General features: G+C 49.8%; 3 protein-coding genes across 10 annotated transcripts; all 3 read right to left on the bottom strand.

Annotated features, from left to right (window-relative positions):
• Positions 1-1,827: 1,827 nt before the first annotated feature.
• On the bottom strand, positions 1,828-4,027 carry LOC6615230 (translation factor waclaw, mitochondrial). The gene is given in 3 exon segments (XM_002039600.2): positions 1,828-3,396; positions 3,455-3,930; positions 3,933-4,027. Coding segments are annotated over 3 exon segments (2,088 nt in total). The 5' UTR covers positions 3,997-4,027; the 3' UTR covers positions 1,828-1,848.
• A 1,170-nt stretch (positions 4,028-5,197) lies between these two features.
• Positions 5,198-8,595, bottom strand: LOC6615229 (septin-1). Its single transcript, XM_002039599.2, has 5 exons — positions 8,491-8,595; positions 7,164-7,356; positions 6,839-7,097; positions 6,349-6,714; positions 5,198-6,277 (listed from the first exon to the last, which is right to left on the bottom strand). The coding sequence occupies exons 1-5, from the start codon at positions 8,506-8,508 to the stop codon at positions 6,028-6,030; spliced, it is 1,086 nt and encodes a 361-aa protein (XP_002039635.1). The 5' UTR covers positions 8,509-8,595; the 3' UTR covers positions 5,198-6,027.
• A 366-nt stretch (positions 8,596-8,961) lies between these two features.
• LOC6615228 (calpain-D) lies at positions 8,962-16,604 on the bottom strand. 8 transcript variants are annotated; one of them, XM_032724679.1, is made up of 9 exons: positions 16,069-16,592; positions 14,437-15,068; positions 13,204-14,113; positions 12,435-12,748; positions 10,794-12,370; positions 10,221-10,727; positions 9,895-10,161; positions 9,682-9,824; positions 8,962-9,613 (listed from the first exon to the last, which is right to left on the bottom strand). In XM_032724679.1, the coding sequence occupies exons 1-9, from the start codon at positions 16,302-16,304 to the stop codon at positions 9,436-9,438; spliced, it is 4,764 nt and encodes a 1,587-aa protein (XP_032580570.1). In that variant the 5' UTR covers positions 16,305-16,592; the 3' UTR covers positions 8,962-9,435. The 8 variants fall into 8 exon arrangements, 7 of the variants coding, with proteins under 7 accessions (XP_032580570.1, XP_032580571.1, XP_032580572.1 ...); XM_032724680.1 differs by having other exon boundaries at positions 10,794-12,367; XM_032724681.1 differs by lacking the exons at positions 13,204-14,113; positions 14,437-15,068 and having other exon boundaries at positions 16,069-16,589.
• Between the last annotated feature and the right edge of the window lie 15 nt (positions 16,605-16,619).

Below are 16,619 nucleotides of genomic sequence, written 5' to 3'. Positions count from 1 at the left end.
ACGAAGCTGTTTTTTTTTATTGCATAACCGCATTTAACAGTTTTGCTCGAACGGTTGCCGATTCGGTTTGTTTGCAATTTGCATTTTTGCCCAAGCCAGAGGCAACAACAATGTTATTGTTTTTCAAGGTCACACACACATGCAGAGCGAAATGAACGGCAAAACAACAAGCCACCCACCGCCACCCCCTGCAATTCAACACCCTCCGCCCAACGGTTCAGGTTTGGAGGTTCACTTCAGTTCACTCTTCTCTCATTTTTTGGCTGTGAGAGCGACACAAGCGACCCAACAAACTGAAACTGGCTATCTATCTCACACACTCAGTCCGCCAACTACCATCCGCACTCGGTACAGTGAACCAACGGCTGACCTACTAAGTGTTTGCTTATAGGTTGTAACTTTTGAGCTGTTGCGAACAATAAACTGTGTTCCAAAAATGTTACATTATTTAATTTTCAGAAATGTTAAAATTAATTAAATTTAATATCTTTTATATAATAATGAGTATCATTGAAGCAGAAGTACTGAGTTTAAAATTGAAGACCTTAAAATTGAAATATATTTTGACTGGTTCACCATTTTGGGGGTGACCTGTATTTACGTATGATTTTGGGGTGGCTGGCTATACCGTTATGCACTATATCTAGCTCTCCTCTCTCTCTTTCCTTGTCACTGTCGTCTGTGAGTATGGTTGCATGTTGCTTGGTGGCAGTTTTCAGGGTCAGGGAAATTCGATTTTTGTGTCCGACTGTCTCCGCCTCTTCTTCCCTGTGGTTTTCCTTCTGCGGGCGGCCCATAAACAACAATATGGTCAAGGCCAAAATAAAAGAAGGAAAGCCCTATTGGAAACCCCAAATACCCTTTCCCCTATGAAAATATATACATTTTTTTTTCTCAGTGCGTAGTGTGTATTACTAATAATAATGATGCAGAAATCTATAAATATAGTTTTTATTAATTTTAACGAAACTACAAAAATTTTTATGATGCTTTCGAACACGATTTTGTGAAAAGTTATTAATAGTTAAAGTAGACTGGTTACTAAGAAAAAGAAGAGAACGGAGAACGGAGAACGGACGTACATACACATGTACATACATACAAGGAAGTTCTTTAGAGATTTCTTTACTCTGTTCAATGCCCTCTAATTAACTTGAATCAAATTTCCTCCACATTTGAAACTAAACTAAACATGCGCATGTTCAATCCCAAGTCTCCTATAGTTTCAGAGATCAGGACGTTCATACGGACAGGCGGATTTTGATCAAGATCTTTTACCTGCAACATACTTTTAAACGAATCTACGAGACCATTTATTTATAAAAATAATTAAGAATTAATATCGATTGGCTGCGATAACAAATTAAAAATGCTCGCCCCATTCGCACTGTGCTACCTCTTAGTTTGCTTTGTGCTAGTTTTAGTTTAGTGCTAATGTTAATGAACTTTGAAAAAGGGGCGTTCCACAACCGCGCCCAATTCCGCGAGTACGTTATCATAAGACGGAATAATTATTCTATTTGCGGCCAAGAGCCAAACAATGATAAGACGTATCGCACAAACCGCGGAAACTGGAGAGGAAAATGGGGGCGGGTGAAGGGTACATAATGATAAGCGACAGCCGCACCCTAAAGTATTTTTTAAACGATACTAAATATTTAGGGCTTTGGCAAATATTTGCATTTAAATTAGGGAAACGAACATCGCAATATTGTTTGTTGTTTAATAAAGTATCGGTTGGAGAGACCCAAAAAAAATATTAGGTGTCCGTTTTTGAAATGGCAACAATCACTCACCTAAATTGGCCACAAATAGCTTTGAGAAGTGATGTTCTGGTCGGGATTGATCCTACCGCTTGAGCACATTGATGAAGGTCTCGTGGGGCACGCGGATGTTGGCGAACATGCGCATCTTCTTCTTGCCCTCGGCCTGCTGCTTGAGCAGCTTCATCCGTCGGGTGACATCCCCACCATAGAGCTTGGCTGTCACATCCTTGCGATAGGCCTTGATGGTCTCGCGCGCGAGCACCTTGCTGCCCACGCACGCCTGGATGGCGATCTGTACCATCTGCTTGGGAATAAGATCCCGCAGCTTGAGAACCATCTGCCGAGCCACGCCCGTGGCCTTGGAGGCATGAACAATGCGGCACAGCTCCTCCACGGGCTTGCCGTTCAGATGGATGTCCAAACGAACCAAGTTAGATGGATGATAGCCGTAGTCCTCGTAGCTGAAACTAGCGTAGCCAGAACTCAACGACTTGAGGCGGTCGTGGAAGTCCAGAATGATCTCGCTTAACGGCAAGACGTACTTCATTAGCACACGGGTCTCGTCGATGTTCACTGAACTTTGCTGCAATCCCCGACGCTCCACACACAGGCTGATCACCTGGCCAACATACTCCGTGGGCGTGATGATTGTGCCCAAAACCAAGGGCTCATAGTACTCCTTGATGGAATGCGGTTCCGGGAAGAGGGCTGCATTGGAAATGTCCATGGTATCGCGACCCTGTTGCTTGATCATCTTTGGGTTACTCAAGACCAAACGATATGTGACGGATGGCGCGGTGATTATGGGCTCAGCGCCATGCTCCTGCTCCAGGCGCTGACAGAAGACCTCCATGTGCAGAAGTCCCAGGAAGCCCAAACGCCAGCCTTGTCCCAAAGCCGGGCTGGAATCCACTTTTACCGTGACCGCTGAGTCATTGAGTACCATTTTGTCGATGGCGCTGCGCAGGGCGACATGTTTTGACTGATCGGCGGGAAAAACTCCAGCAAAAACAAGCGGCTGTTGCGGTCGATAGCTTCCTGCGGCGGCGACTGCTTGGTTCTTCAGGTGAATGGTATCGCCCACAATGGACTCCTTGCTGTTGCGCATATTGCAAGCAATCAAGCCCACTTGACCAGCGGATACATCCGGAACGGGACACTCGGCTGGTCTCAACACAGAGATGCTCTTGACGGGATACACCTTCTTTGTGGCCAGCGACTGAATGTCCTGATTCTGCTCTAGCTTGCCATTCAGCACATAAATTAGATTAAGGGCTCCGCGGTACTTGTCGAACCAGCTGTCGAAGATTAGGGCCCGAAAGTCGCTGTCCCGTGAAACTTGTGGCGGCGGCACGGTTTCTATAACCCTTTCTAAGACTTTAGATACGCCGGTCCCCAGCTTGGCGGACACGCGCAGCACTTCATCCGGATCTATGCCAAACAGCAACTTTAGATCCTGGCAAACCTGATCAGGGTTTGCGTGCTTGATGTCTATCTTGTTGAGCACGGGAACCACTGCCAGCTGGCGCTGCTTGGCTAGGTGATAGTTGGCCACGGTTTGAGCCTGGACGCCATGGCATGCGTCCACCAGGAGCACCACGCCGTCGCAGGCAGCCAGAGATCGGGAAACCTGGGTAATGGGCAAATGATTAGCAGAAGAATTAGCTGACTTTTGACATGATACACACTTCATTGGAAAAATCCACGTGACCAGGAGTGTCAATGAGGTTCAGCAGATAGAGCTGGCCCTTGTGACGGTGGAAGATCGATGCGGTCTGGGCCTTGACCGTGATCCCACGCTCCCGCTCCACCTGCAGGTTATCCAGCACCTGGTGCTGCCCGCCATTCCGCGCAATGGCTCCGGTGAGCTCCAGCAGCCGGTCAGCCAGTGTGCTCTTGCCGTGATCGACATGCGCAATGATGCTGAAGTTCCGAATGCGCTGCACCGGCATGTGGGCAAACTCGCGCAACAGCTCCGCCTGCGAGAGCTCCTCCGTTTCGCCCTTGACCTGATTGGTGGTGCTCAGAGTGCGGACAAAGAAGCTCCTTGACCTGGCCACCAGCCAGGGGGAGTGCCGGTTGTCCCCCAGGCGCTGCAGCAGCCAACGGATTGAAATCGTCCGAATCATTGCTTAATTTACATTTCTTTGCCGGCAAAAAAAATTGTTACCGCACACCATGTGCGCCGTGTGACCGTATGATGAAAAAAAACCGAGTAGCCGACAATCATGTGTAAGACAGCAGGAAAATACTGCCCATCTTGCGGCAAACAGCGCCATCTGTTGGTAATCTACGAAACCAGATGTTTACACATGAACAAATATTTACAACTCAATAATCCTTTACTTATTTGTTTTCGGATGCACATTAAACATATTCTTAGGCGAAAGGTCTTACATCGTAATGCTCCTAGTTCTCAGATTGCCTATAGTCCCATATTCATAAATAAATAAGTAAGAAAGCCCGAAATTTTGAGCTATATATCATAAATTTGGGGGACTCAATACTATTAGTTATTTGGCTTTGAATTCCAGTCTTAATAAACTGGTCGAAGTGGAGGATCAATATGGAAGTACACCCCAAAGACCAGAAGTATCTTGGCCGCCTATATGGACTGCTGTGGACCTATCTGACCAACCGTAGGTAGCGAAGGTAGCTTTCCCGGCTTCAGTCTGAATTGCAATGAGTCCACCAGCCAATAGCTTGGTAGGAATGTCTGGGCAGAAAGACAAAAAAATGTAGCACCCATTCTGAAACAGGAATGCTCAACTCTCAGGCTCTTGGGGCACCACGAATACAACAATTTGAATTTGGAAATTTGGCTAGTTTTAAGCAATGGCGATTTTTGCCTCCCTCTTTTCGAGTCACTTGTTGGAGTCTGACGACGTACCCCCCATTTGGATGCAGTTCTAATCTATCGACATGGGATGGTAGGGATTTTCCTGTACCGATTCCACAAGATCTTGATGCTAGACATGTTGAGGAGACCATACACACGGACAATACTTGAGTATGGGTCAAACTAGGGATACTTGAAGTTGTAAGGATCCTTAAGCTCTTTGTACAAGTAGTCCTCTTGCTCTACTAACAAAAATGCCAATGTGATTGTAAGAGTTTAGGTTCTGAGAAAATAATATTGTTGTTAATATATGTTGAATGCGCATTTTGGTTTCGGTTAAACATAGCATGACAAGCAATTGTGAAAAGTGTCTAAAAGATTTAGAGGATTAAATGAATCCTCTTCCCTATTTGGCAACAAAATATTGGCATCAGGCGAACACAACTGCAAATGTATCTGAAGGATATGAATGCTTAACTATTGTAACTGGATGGACTGGGCTAGTGATTCCCATCAAGAACACAAATACAACTTTATGGACTAGAAGAAAATGCATAAGACGGTCTGGCTTACAAATTGTATAAAAAGCATATTTATGTATTCATAGAGGATTATATTGGGTTAAAAAAGTCTTCATATACATAATAAAAGAGATTTCACATTTTGGTTTTTGTTTCATCCGTTAAAGGAGTGCACTTTTAAGCGAGTAGCCTGCTAAACCGAGCTTCCGCAACTGGCCATGGGAGCCCGGAACCGCCTAGGAAGGTATCACTGTTTATTCAATCAGATCGTGCTTAGGAATCGGGCGGCCCTGGAGGACTGCGGACCATGGAGGTCAAGAAGGGTCGGAAGGGCAGGCTGTCACGCACATATAGTATAACCTAAATAAATTGCTCGCTTTGAGACTACACAGATAAGGGTAAGGTAAACAGACAAAAATGAATCAACATACAATATAAATCGGATTGGATTCGCTTAGCCTAGATGCAAAGTACAATAATAATCCATTGTTAATCGCGTCTAAATACATAGTAGGAATACAGTGGTTTTCGTGTGTGTTTCGCTTGATAGAAGTGATATGAGTTCGCTGATGGTTGGTGTTCCTTATGTTCTCTGTTTTGCTTCTGATGGAGCAATTGCATTGCAGGCGTTTGCATACGCGGCAGATGTAAGCTGGATGTGTGTATAAATGTATGTGGTGTGTATACCTAGATACTACGAATATATATATGGAGAATGCGAAATTAATACAGAATACTTAGCGCCCGTCGTTTCACAATTGAGAGTAGAATTAAAGCGCGATCGCAACCAAAATCTGCGTACAAAATATATGTTTTGTATAAGTGTATATATACGACTTGTGTGTATAACTATAGATTGCCGCCTCCGCCAAGCGCGTATATAAAAGATATACCCGCCTGCTCACTGCTGGGCCTGCATGCGCGCCTGCATCTGGGCGAGCATCTCCTGCATGCGCCGCAGCTCGGCCTCCTTCTCTTGCAGGATGCGGTCCTTCTCGCCGAGCACGCTGTTCGACACCACCTGCGAGCTGTTGTCCCGCTCGGCCTTCACGCCGTTCTCCTTGCCCTTGATGCCCTTGGCGAGGCGGTCGGAGCGATAGTTCTCGTAGTGCACCTCCTGCGTCACCTCCTGCAGGTCCTGCATGTGGGTGCTGTGGTGCAGCAGGATAGGTGGTTAGTTAGTAAGCAATCAATCAGATATTGCAATATTTGCTGCACTTACATGAGCATCGTGCGCAGCTTGATGAAGTCGCAGTGGTCGGGATTCTCTACCTCGACCACGCCCCATGGATACAGACGACCGCGCACCTTCTTGCCCTTGACTTCGAGCAGTGTGTTGGCGCCGCAGACGGCGAAAGGCACAGCTTCCTTCAGTTGCTTCACCTGCTCCTTGTAGTCCTCGTCCTCATCGGAATCACAGTCTGGCAGTGGGTAGATCTTGATGCCGTGGCTCTCGATCTCCTGCATAATGCGGCACTTCAGGCGCAGGATCTCCTTCTTTGTGAGGCAATCGGCCTTTGCGATCACGGGCACAATGTTAACTTTGGAGTGCAGCTTCTTCATGAACTCTACGTCCAGGGGTTTTAGGCTGGGTACAAAAATTGATGTGATACTTCGTTTACTTTCTATTATACAGTTTGGAACACTACTGAGCTTTAAACTCCTTATTTTAAATACGAAATGTTCAAAAGTTAAACGAAAGAGGAACGCACCCATGACCGAACGGCGATATAAAGTAGAAACAGCAGTGAATGCGATTGTCCACAATGTTGCGTCTGTTCAGGCCACTCTCGTCGCGCAGGAAGCGCTCGTATTGCTCATCGATGTACTCGAGTATGGCGCCAAAGCTGTTGGAGTTGTCGATGGCATCTCCGAATCCGGGTGTGTCCACCACCGTCAGTCTCAGCTTGACGCCGCGCTCCTCGATCTCCACCGTCGATGCCTCCAACTTTACGGTCTGCTTTTGTTTCTCTGCAAGAGGGGATTGGTTTCCTGGATGAGTAATCAAAGCGAGTGATGAAGAAAGACCGTGCCCACCTATGGCGTCCGGAATGATGCGCTCGGGATAGAGATCCGTGAGAAAGAGACTGTTGACCAGCGTGGACTTGCCCAGTCCGGACTCGCCCACCACCATTAGGGTGAACTCGAATCCCTTCTTCACGGACTTTCGATGCACCTGGTTGGGCAGGTTGGCGAAGCCCACATAGCCGGGCGTCTCGATGCTGGAAAACTGCACGAGAATAAGTGAATCACATTAGTAAGGGGAACCAACTTCAGGTTTAAAAAGAATAATTAATATTAAAAACTTTCTGAGAATCTACCAGCTATAGGTAATGCCTTTAGTTTCAGAACAGGTAAACAAACAAATATGTGGAGTGTACTATTGCAAAACCAAGAATTACTCAGCTTAATATCAACAAACGTAGACTTTTTTGCAGTCGTCTTTAAAGTAAATTTGTATATGGATATTATAATCTTAACGAATTGCACATAAACTAAATGTGGCGTGCATTGCGTTCATATGTATATGCGAATAATTAATAACATTGTGTGCTAAGTGGGTCAGCCTATGCTGATTAAGCTATAAAACCATGCAATGCAGACTGACGATAAATCATAGTATTGTATATCTGCAGTCGCTCAATTTATCTACCAATTATTTGGAACTATGTTTCTCGGAAAAGCATTTTGGGGGATAGTGAAAACTTGCATCTCGTGAAGTGAAAGTTCTCTGAGTTAAGAACCTAACGTTAAAGGATGCACCTTGAGAAAAGGGTTCAAGGATATGACCCAAAATGGGCAAGTGATTGAAAGTTTGCCATATGTCTTATTAACCCGTAAGTACTCAGTCGGGATGGGCTAGTGTCTGGTAGTTAGGGTTTGGGTCTTAGAAAGCGATGGCTTGGCTTGATTTGCATGCCCATCACGCGCGGATCAGTTTTCTCTTGGGCGCCCAAACCATGGGCACGGCACTCATTTCTGCGGACTAGAATGCGCTGCCATGTGGGTCACGGGCGCCCTAAGGTGCTTCGCGAGGGCGACAGAGGTCCCGGGAACAAAGGAACAACGCCGACGCCACCGGCATGTTGTGAATCACTTGACTTCCACTTCCACTTCCTTCTCCACTCCCGCTCAACAATGCCCGCTCCCGCCGAGTGGACGAAGGGCGGTGCAGGAGGAGCGTCCGATGAACGGGCGCGGAGGAATGAGCGGCAAACAAATCAACAGAAGCGCCGCATTCGGCATTTGATGCACTTGCAACCAGGAGTGGAATGGCACACCACGCCCAGTTTGCGGCGGATCGGGTTCGTTGGGACTGGCCGTTGGCCATTGGCACTTGGACAAGTTAACTGCGGCTACTCACGCCCTTTGTATCGGCCATTTTAAAAAAAAACACGAAACGAACGAAGAAATCAACGTAATGACGAACAAAATAGCAGGGCAACTAGTGTGACCGCAGCGCAACTGGCGAAACCTGCTGCCAGTGGGACCAGTTCGCCGGCAAAAAAAATGCCGGCCGTCTGATCAAGATCAAGATGGTATTTCTTTTGAAAATCTGGTTGAACGCGTAGCCATATTTTCGCAGTTATTCAATTTGTATCGTTTTAGTCGATTATATAGTCTTGATTTCATTTTATTAACGGAAAATTTAAGCACGGACTATATTTACGGTCTAGTTCGTAGCGTTTTTGACAGTAGATAAAAACTTATGTAGATGTCGAATGTATGTACCATGTCGAATATCTCCTGGCGCCATCTATATCGTAAGGTATATTTTTTGAAAAGTGAATCGTTTTCCAATTCGCTTACACATTCGAAATTGCTTACGCATTGGTGGCTTTTATAACTTGTAGTCTTTATTTTTAAAACAATACACATATTAATATTGGATGCACTTAAATTCACAATACATATCTATATAATCCACAATCATAGGCGCTCCAATCAAAACACAAATCATCGGATCTCAAGCGAATCGTGCCGAGCCTTAGCCTTAGGACTCCGGACAGGGGCTTCTGCGATCTGCCGTATCCCCATTCCCACCACCGATCTGCTCCCACTTTCAGATACGCCTTAGTACATAAACACATACATATATCATATCTGCACGGCTCTATACACATATATATGAATTGTTTCGCTTGCTGATTGGTTTTAACTTTTGGTTTTTCGCTGTGATGTGATTCGTTAACAGAACATCGACTAGAAGACGGGTAGAATTGAGAGGAGACGCATGCAAATCAGGATTCGAACAGCGACATATCGCGGGGTAGCATCGAAATTGCGTCACTGCCATCCCCATCCCATCCTAGGTGATTAGCCGCGGAGCGTGCAGTCCATGGACATTCTCGATGGGCGGGCAGTGGGTGGCGCCGGGTGGCCCCCAGTCGTGCAGGCCGCGGGAGTTCGCCAGCCGATGGGTCAGCCGGTGGGCGATGCTGAAGCCGCCACTGCCCTCTAGTTGGGTGAGAACGATGATCACTTGTCTGAAAGCGTTAAGCACACATAAGCAATTAGTTGGGGGAATAATTTAGGTCGTCGATTGGGAGCCCACCTCTGCAGCGGGGGCACGGAGTCCACTGTCTTGAGTTCGCCGCGTGTCGACACCACATTGTAGCTCTCCTGGCAATCACATTTCACATGGATCCACTTGTTCTCATGTCTATTTTCCACCATCACAACCAGACCCGCCCAGCCCTGCAAAGGAAATGCGGTCGAGTTAGTAAAGCCACCGAATCCCGAGATCCCTGGCAACCGGAGCACTTGCCTTGGTCAGATAGTAGGCGGTCATACCCTCGCGCCCCTCGTGCCGCTGTCCCTTGGTAAGGGTCAGGCTAATGATAGCGTCGGCCAGGAGGTGCGGCGAGGGACTTATCTGCTCCACCAGCAGACACTTGGAGCTGTGTATCGCTAGGATGCATTGAGGATACTGGTGGGGATCCTCGATGCCCGTGTGCCAATGGTTGAAGGCCAGACACACGAGCAGGTAAATGTCCCGCTCCAGCATCTTGTGGCATCCCACAAAGCCTCGCACCTAAATGGAACGCAATTGTTAGAAATGTTTGACATGGCGTGGCTATAGGAAGCACCCACCTGACGCTTGCTGTGCTCCACTAATCGACCTATTTCCGGCGCCGCCGGAGACCTGGTGCGGAATATCACAACGCACAGGTCCAGCTGCGATCGCTGCGACTTCTCCGAGTTGCGCTGCCCCTCCTGGAATAGGGTAAACTCCGCCTCCGTCGGCTCCAGCACGGTGAGCAGCACACAGGAGATGGAGCACAGGGGCTGCAATGTCCCCTGCAGACGCACCTCGTTCCAGCCGGAGCGCACCTTGCAGATATCAATGCAGTCGAAGTAGTTAAGCACATCCTCGAACGAGATCCAGAAGACGCCCTCGCTGGCGCCGTGCGGCATCAGAGCATCCCGAAGGTCGTCCGTCCACAGCGAGGAGTCATCCGACCAATCGCCACGCCACGAATAGTGACCCCACGGATTGCGTAGCTTGAGCAGGCGATGTCCCTGGATGTCCTTCACGTCCAGCACCGAGTAGGCGTGTCGCGGGCGCAGCCCCTTCTGCTGGTACTCCTCCTCGTCCACCTTTGGTAAATGTTGATAATTGATAAGCATAAGAAAGAGAAGACTTCTTAATAACGCAGAACCCACCTTCATGTTGCCACCGCCACAGCTGGCGCCCATGAGGAATCGTACGCAGCGAGAGCTCAGCAGCTGGGCCCATATCAGATCCTTGTCCAGTTCGTCCTCGCTGGGCATGGGCAAGCTACTGGCCTGCAGCGGAATGCTCTCGCAAGGCGCTCCTGTCAGCGTGGCCAGTCCCTCGATCGCCCGGCCCGAGACCAGCGCCTCGTAGCAGCCGTGGATCTTGGCCACAGCCTTCTCGATCAGCGGCACCCATAGCTGCTTGCGCTTGGCCTGCGAGTAAACCAGATGGCCACGCTTGTCGCATGGTAGCAGATCATCCACCAGCACCGTCGTCCACTTGCCGTCTTTGCAGAGGCGCACCTGGTATGCGCCCTGGCCACATATCTCCTTCGTGACCAGCACCTCCTTGACCAGATCTTCGCGCTCCGCCAGCACCGCCAGCGCACTGAGTAGCCAGCAGTTGCCCAAGACGCCCTGGCAGATGTCCGAGGGCAGCGGGGTGCGGAACACAGCCCACGGTGGATACGCTCCGCCGTCGCAGTTAATCTCGTGCGGCCGTCGCCACTGGACCACAGGATTTCCCTCAGCTGCTCCGCTCGCCGGGTTGTAGTAGAGACTCTTCGGCGCCGGCGGAAACGAATCGTCCACGAAAAGCTCGTTGTTGTCGCGACAGTACTGTATGATGTTTTGCCACTTGGTCAACGCTTCGGTCTCCTCCAGCTGGCGAAGGTTCTCCATCAGCTTGCTCTCCTGCCGAATATCCGCCGGTGTGAGGGCAACTCGAACGGACTTCCTGCCCAACGCCTCACCCAAAACTGAGCTCGCCAGACCTCGCGGACTCGAGCAGATGTCACAAACGACGGAAGCGGCACAGTTATCGTACGTGCACGCGGGACACTGCCACTTCTTTGAGCTGGTACTGGCTCCGACAGCTCCAGCTCCAGAGGCAGACACTACCGATGCGGAGCCGACTCCCTGGCCCTGCTGCAAGTTGTAACTGGCCAGACCAGCGATGGAGATGTTCCGGGGCACAATGGAGCCGCCGGTGCTGTGACGTTTAGGTATAGCGCCTGAGGAGCTGGAGTTCCTCTGCTGCTGGAGCGATGGCAGTGGCTGCATCCTGGGCGAGGGACTGCGTGAGCCGCGCAGACCAGCCGCTGACGACGTTGGAAGCTGCAGCATGGGCATGGGCAACGCCACCGAGGCCAGCGGGAGGTTCAAGGCTGTAGGTGCCTTGACCTCGTTGGCGCCCGACTGGTGGGCACTGCCTCCTCCGCCCCCGACGGCTGCAGCATCCTGCTCCTCGTACGATTGGCCATCTGGTCGCTCACGCACCGCCTCCATGGCCATCGAGAGCTGCGGCTGGCGGTGGGACTTGCAGGCACTGCAGACGGGCGAGTGCAGCGAGTTCTTGAGCGTACAGTGGCTGCAGGTCCAGAACTCGCCCTTTCGCAACGTCATGTCCTCGATGGAAGAGATGCTTTTCAGCTTGGAGCCGCCGCACACCACGCAGGCCATCGCTGTCGAGTAGTTAACCAGGGTGCACTTCTTGCAGGTCCAGGGCTCGTCGCGGGGTGCTTCTGGAATGCATTAGGTGTTTGATGTAGCAAGCATTACCTATTTTCCTGAAAACGGATGACACACCTGCCTGTTGCTGCTGTAAGTGGTGGTGGTGCTGCTGCTGCTGCTGCAGCTGCTGTTGCTGCTGCTCGGCTTTGGCCTCGCACATCTCGCAGGTCTGCAGCCAGAGTCGGTTGTAGGCATAGGAACATTTGATGCATATCCACATCTTACTGCGGCTGCCGTTGCCAAGCTGTGTCTTATTGTCGTGCCGCGAGGGAGCAGCTGCTCCTACGGCTGCAGCTATAGCTCCAGCTCCCACCGTTCCCGCGGACGCGGTCCCTGCTGCGGCGGATGCGGCTCCTGATAGGCGGCTGCTGCTCCCTGGATCATGCATACTGCAAATCGAAAGCAAGACCATCAATTGTAATGCAGCCAAGTTCAAAATTGATTCCAGACGGGAGATAGGCGAAATCAAAAGATAATTAAATTAAACACTTGAACCACAGATTGTCATAGCCGAGAGGAGCACGATTGAGAATGAATGAGAGCACTTACTGCAGCGCATTGGTGGTAATTACCTCATCCAAGTTATGACAATCTCGCGGCAAGCCAATCATTAATTCAAATCATACCCATAAACAATTTGCTTAAATAATACAACAGAACTTATAGCGGGCAGAAAAAATAAGCTGGTGGCCGAAAAGCGAAACACAAACAGAATGCCGCGGTGAGTAAGCGCCACGCAAATTATCAGCAAAAAGAAAAACCTAACCAACTGATAAGCTGCTGGGGGGGATAGGAAGTTGGATGGGTGTGGACTAATCTCCGTTCCACGCTCGCTGCCAATTACATTTTCGACTCGGTCGCCTTGCGCGGTCCCTTCCACACCTTGGCGTAGATGGAGTGCTCCTCCACCTGCGACTCGGACTCGCTGGCCTCGCCGCTGCCATCGGTGCTGGTGCCCAGTCCGGCGGTAAGGGATTCACTAACCGCATCCGCGATCTCGCCACTGCCGTTGTTGTTTGGCTGCGACTCGCTGGCAATCTGTTGCTTCTTCTTGAGCTTGTGCTGCTTGTTCACCTGCGCATAGATGGGCATGGTAGCCGGTGGAGCTGGTTCGGCCATAGTCTTAGCTGAAGGCGAACTCGCAATGGCCACCGCCGTCGCGGCTGCCTGTGCCGCCTGCGCAGCTGCTGCCCTTAGTTGCTGCTGGGCCAGGGCCACGCACTCGTTCTCATACAACTTGTTGCTGCCGCTGGAGCTGCTGCTGTTGTTGTTGATGATGTTGCTGTTGCCGCTGCTATTGCTATTGCTGTTGCTGTGATGGTGATGATGATGGTTGGAGCTAGAGGAGACGGAGGAGCTGCTGGCCAGTGGCTCCGACCACTCGTTGACGGCTATGAAGACGCCGTTCCGCGGAATGGTGAACTGCGTGGGATTCATACTCACTGCTGCTGGCTCCCGCTGGGTCTTCCGCTGCGGCTGCTGCGGATTAGCCGGCGACTTCTGCTGCGGCTCCTGCTGTAGATTCAGATTTAGATTAACGGCCTGACGCAGTGGCTTCATTTGGCCATGGCCGGCATCCTTTGCCGCCGACCGTGAGAGCGTGGTGATGGTAAAGTTGTACTTCCGCTTGGCCCCGCTCTCGCGAACCACCTTGTGATTCTGGTTCTTGTTATTGTTGTTCTGTTTGCGCCTGCAAAACGTGTCGTTGGCGATGGCAAACCGGGAGTTGCTGCAGGCGGCCACGGGGGGAATCCCTGCGAGAAACACATAGGGATTATAATGTCAAATGATTGGATTATCTGATAACAAGTGCGTGCATTCCAGTTATGGGTAACTAACACTCGACTTAGTGGTAAGCCTATTTTAAAAGTAAACATTATCATCATGATCTGATTAAGATTAAGAACTTTACAAAAAAGAGAATATACTTCAAACAATTTAATAGTCCACTTAAAGTTTCTCCTAGTAAAAACTTGGAAACGACCTTAAAGTTATTTCCTCTAGTAACCTTTAACCTTTCATTAGTTCGTTCTTAATGGAGTCTCTTTATCTGGGTTAAGCTAGCTGATGAACGCACCTGTCAGCTGCGGCGCCGGCTTGATCTGCGGCAGATTGAAGATGTCCTTGCTCTGGTTGTTCGCATAGCAAATGTGGCAGCTGCGCCCGGAAGCGCTCTTGTCGATGGCGGTGCTCAGGCTCTGGGTGCGGCGCAGTCCAGAACCCGAGCCCGGTCCGGATGCCGATCCGGATGCAGATCTACCTTTGAGGTGCCGCTTGTGCAAGTGCTGGGAATGTAACTGATGCTGGTGATGATGCTGCTCCTCCAGTTCCTGGTGGAGGTAGTGGTGATGATGATGTGGATGTGAGTGGTCCGCCGCAAGCAGCTCGCCGCGATTGCCCAGGCTGCCAGCCAGATCCTGGCCTCGGTCGGCGGCGATGGCGTCCTTGTAAATGGGCGCCAGATAGCTGACCGTGTCGCAGATGAGGCAGTGCCAGGTGACCGAGCTGTTGTCCGTGCCGCAGGCGTGGCACACCCACCGCCGATTCAGGGCCGGATTCGAGAAGTGGCGGTACAGCTCAATAGAGCTCTTGATGTATTTGCGCGTGTCCTCGCAATCCACGCAGTTGGCGGGCAGATTCTGGCTGTTCCGCTGTGGTCTTTTCAAGCATCCGCGCAGCAGGGACTTGTACACATGCTTGTACTCGCTCCTGCAAAATAGGTAAATGGGGTTTTTCGTTTTTCGTCGGGTTTGGATGGGATTCAGTGTTCTTGGGCTCTTGGGCTTTCCCCACTTCCTGACCGCAAAGGTTATCTCAATTACTGGCCATTTTCCTACTCTCTGCTCGTCCGCTCGACTCGGAAGTTCTTCAGCTCTTTTGCTCTTCAGATCGCCGAGCGAGTTCGCGAATCGATAAACTTGTAAACAATGCTTCTTTATCCAAATCGATTTTCCCCAATTCTCGCTACTCGGCTGTTTTGTTGTTGCTTCTGCCGCTGCTGTGTATACATGCTCTCACATACAACACTCGCACGCACACACACACACACACACACATCAGTGCCGACGGCTTGGCTTTTAAAGCCAGACTTTTGAACTACTTGACTTCACTCATTTCCATGTGCATTTCCCTAGTCGTCTTTCGAAACTCTAGTTCGTAATATTAAAATCTTTCGACTTATTCCTATATTCCTACTGATTTATTCCTATGGATATTTAATCGGGAGTTTCCTAACCGATTTTATTATTTTAATTTCAATCCCAATTACTAATTCTTTAAGTTTCATTAGGCACAAAAGGGTTTGTGAGCTCACAACTATAAAATTTACTAAGATTTACTCGGTCTGCTTTTTGGATATTATAGGAGCATAGCATAGGAGTTTAAATTGCTAAGCTTTTGTTATTGTTATTCTTTGAAAGTTGAGGTTTTTGATTGAAGAATTTTACCGCAGAAAGTATGTACATATTTGTGTACTGCACAGTGTACATACAATGTGTGTGCGAAAAAAGCTGGATTTGAAAACGCCACCGATTTCTATACACATTACCATATGCGACATGCTTTTAGCTAGCGCTTTTGTCCTCCAATTGGATGCCACCACTGGCGCCCACACACACACGCACGCACATACAGACACAGACACACACAGGCACATCCTCGCAGAGGAGGCACACAGGCTGTTTGTTTTTGTGGCGACCGCTTCGCTTACCTGGCAACCGCCGCCCTGCCCTTCTCCTTGTCCCTCTCCTGCTCCTTCTCCGCCTGCTCCAGTGCATCATCAGCTGTCCAGGAGGCGGTGATGCTGCTGCTGCGATGCTGGTGCTGCTGCTGTTGGGGGAACACCTTGCGGACAGTGCCGCAATTGAAGCACTTGAGCGACTCCGTGGGATTGATCGTGTTGCACTTGGTGCACGACCACTGCAGCACGGATGAGATGGTGCCCATTGCGCGGGGGAGTCGCAGGAGTTCCCAGATTCCTTTCGACTTGTGAGCTGTTCCTCTTGCTGTTGTTGTTTTTGTTGTTGTTGGCTGGCTGGCGGGGGAGTGGATGTGGAACTGGGACTGTCTGTGGAAACTATGGTGTGTAGGTGCGCTGGCGAGCTGGTGGCCGGGCGGAGATGGAGATCAATAGGAGGACCAAAACCCGGGACCAAAACGAGGACCAAGCAGTGGCTTCCAACAGTTGCACGCCGCGTTCTCCGTCGCCGTTTCACACCATTTTTTAACTGTTGCCGCTAGGGTTGTCGACGTTTGCGAACA

Source organism: Drosophila sechellia, chromosome X (assembly GCF_004382195.2).
Source record: "Drosophila sechellia strain sech25 chromosome X, ASM438219v1, whole genome shotgun sequence".
NCBI classification, from domain to species: domain Eukaryota; kingdom Metazoa; phylum Arthropoda; class Insecta; order Diptera; family Drosophilidae; genus Drosophila; species Drosophila sechellia.
Note: the sequence above shows the minus strand (reverse complement) of the source record. Positions and strands in the feature narration are given on the sequence as shown.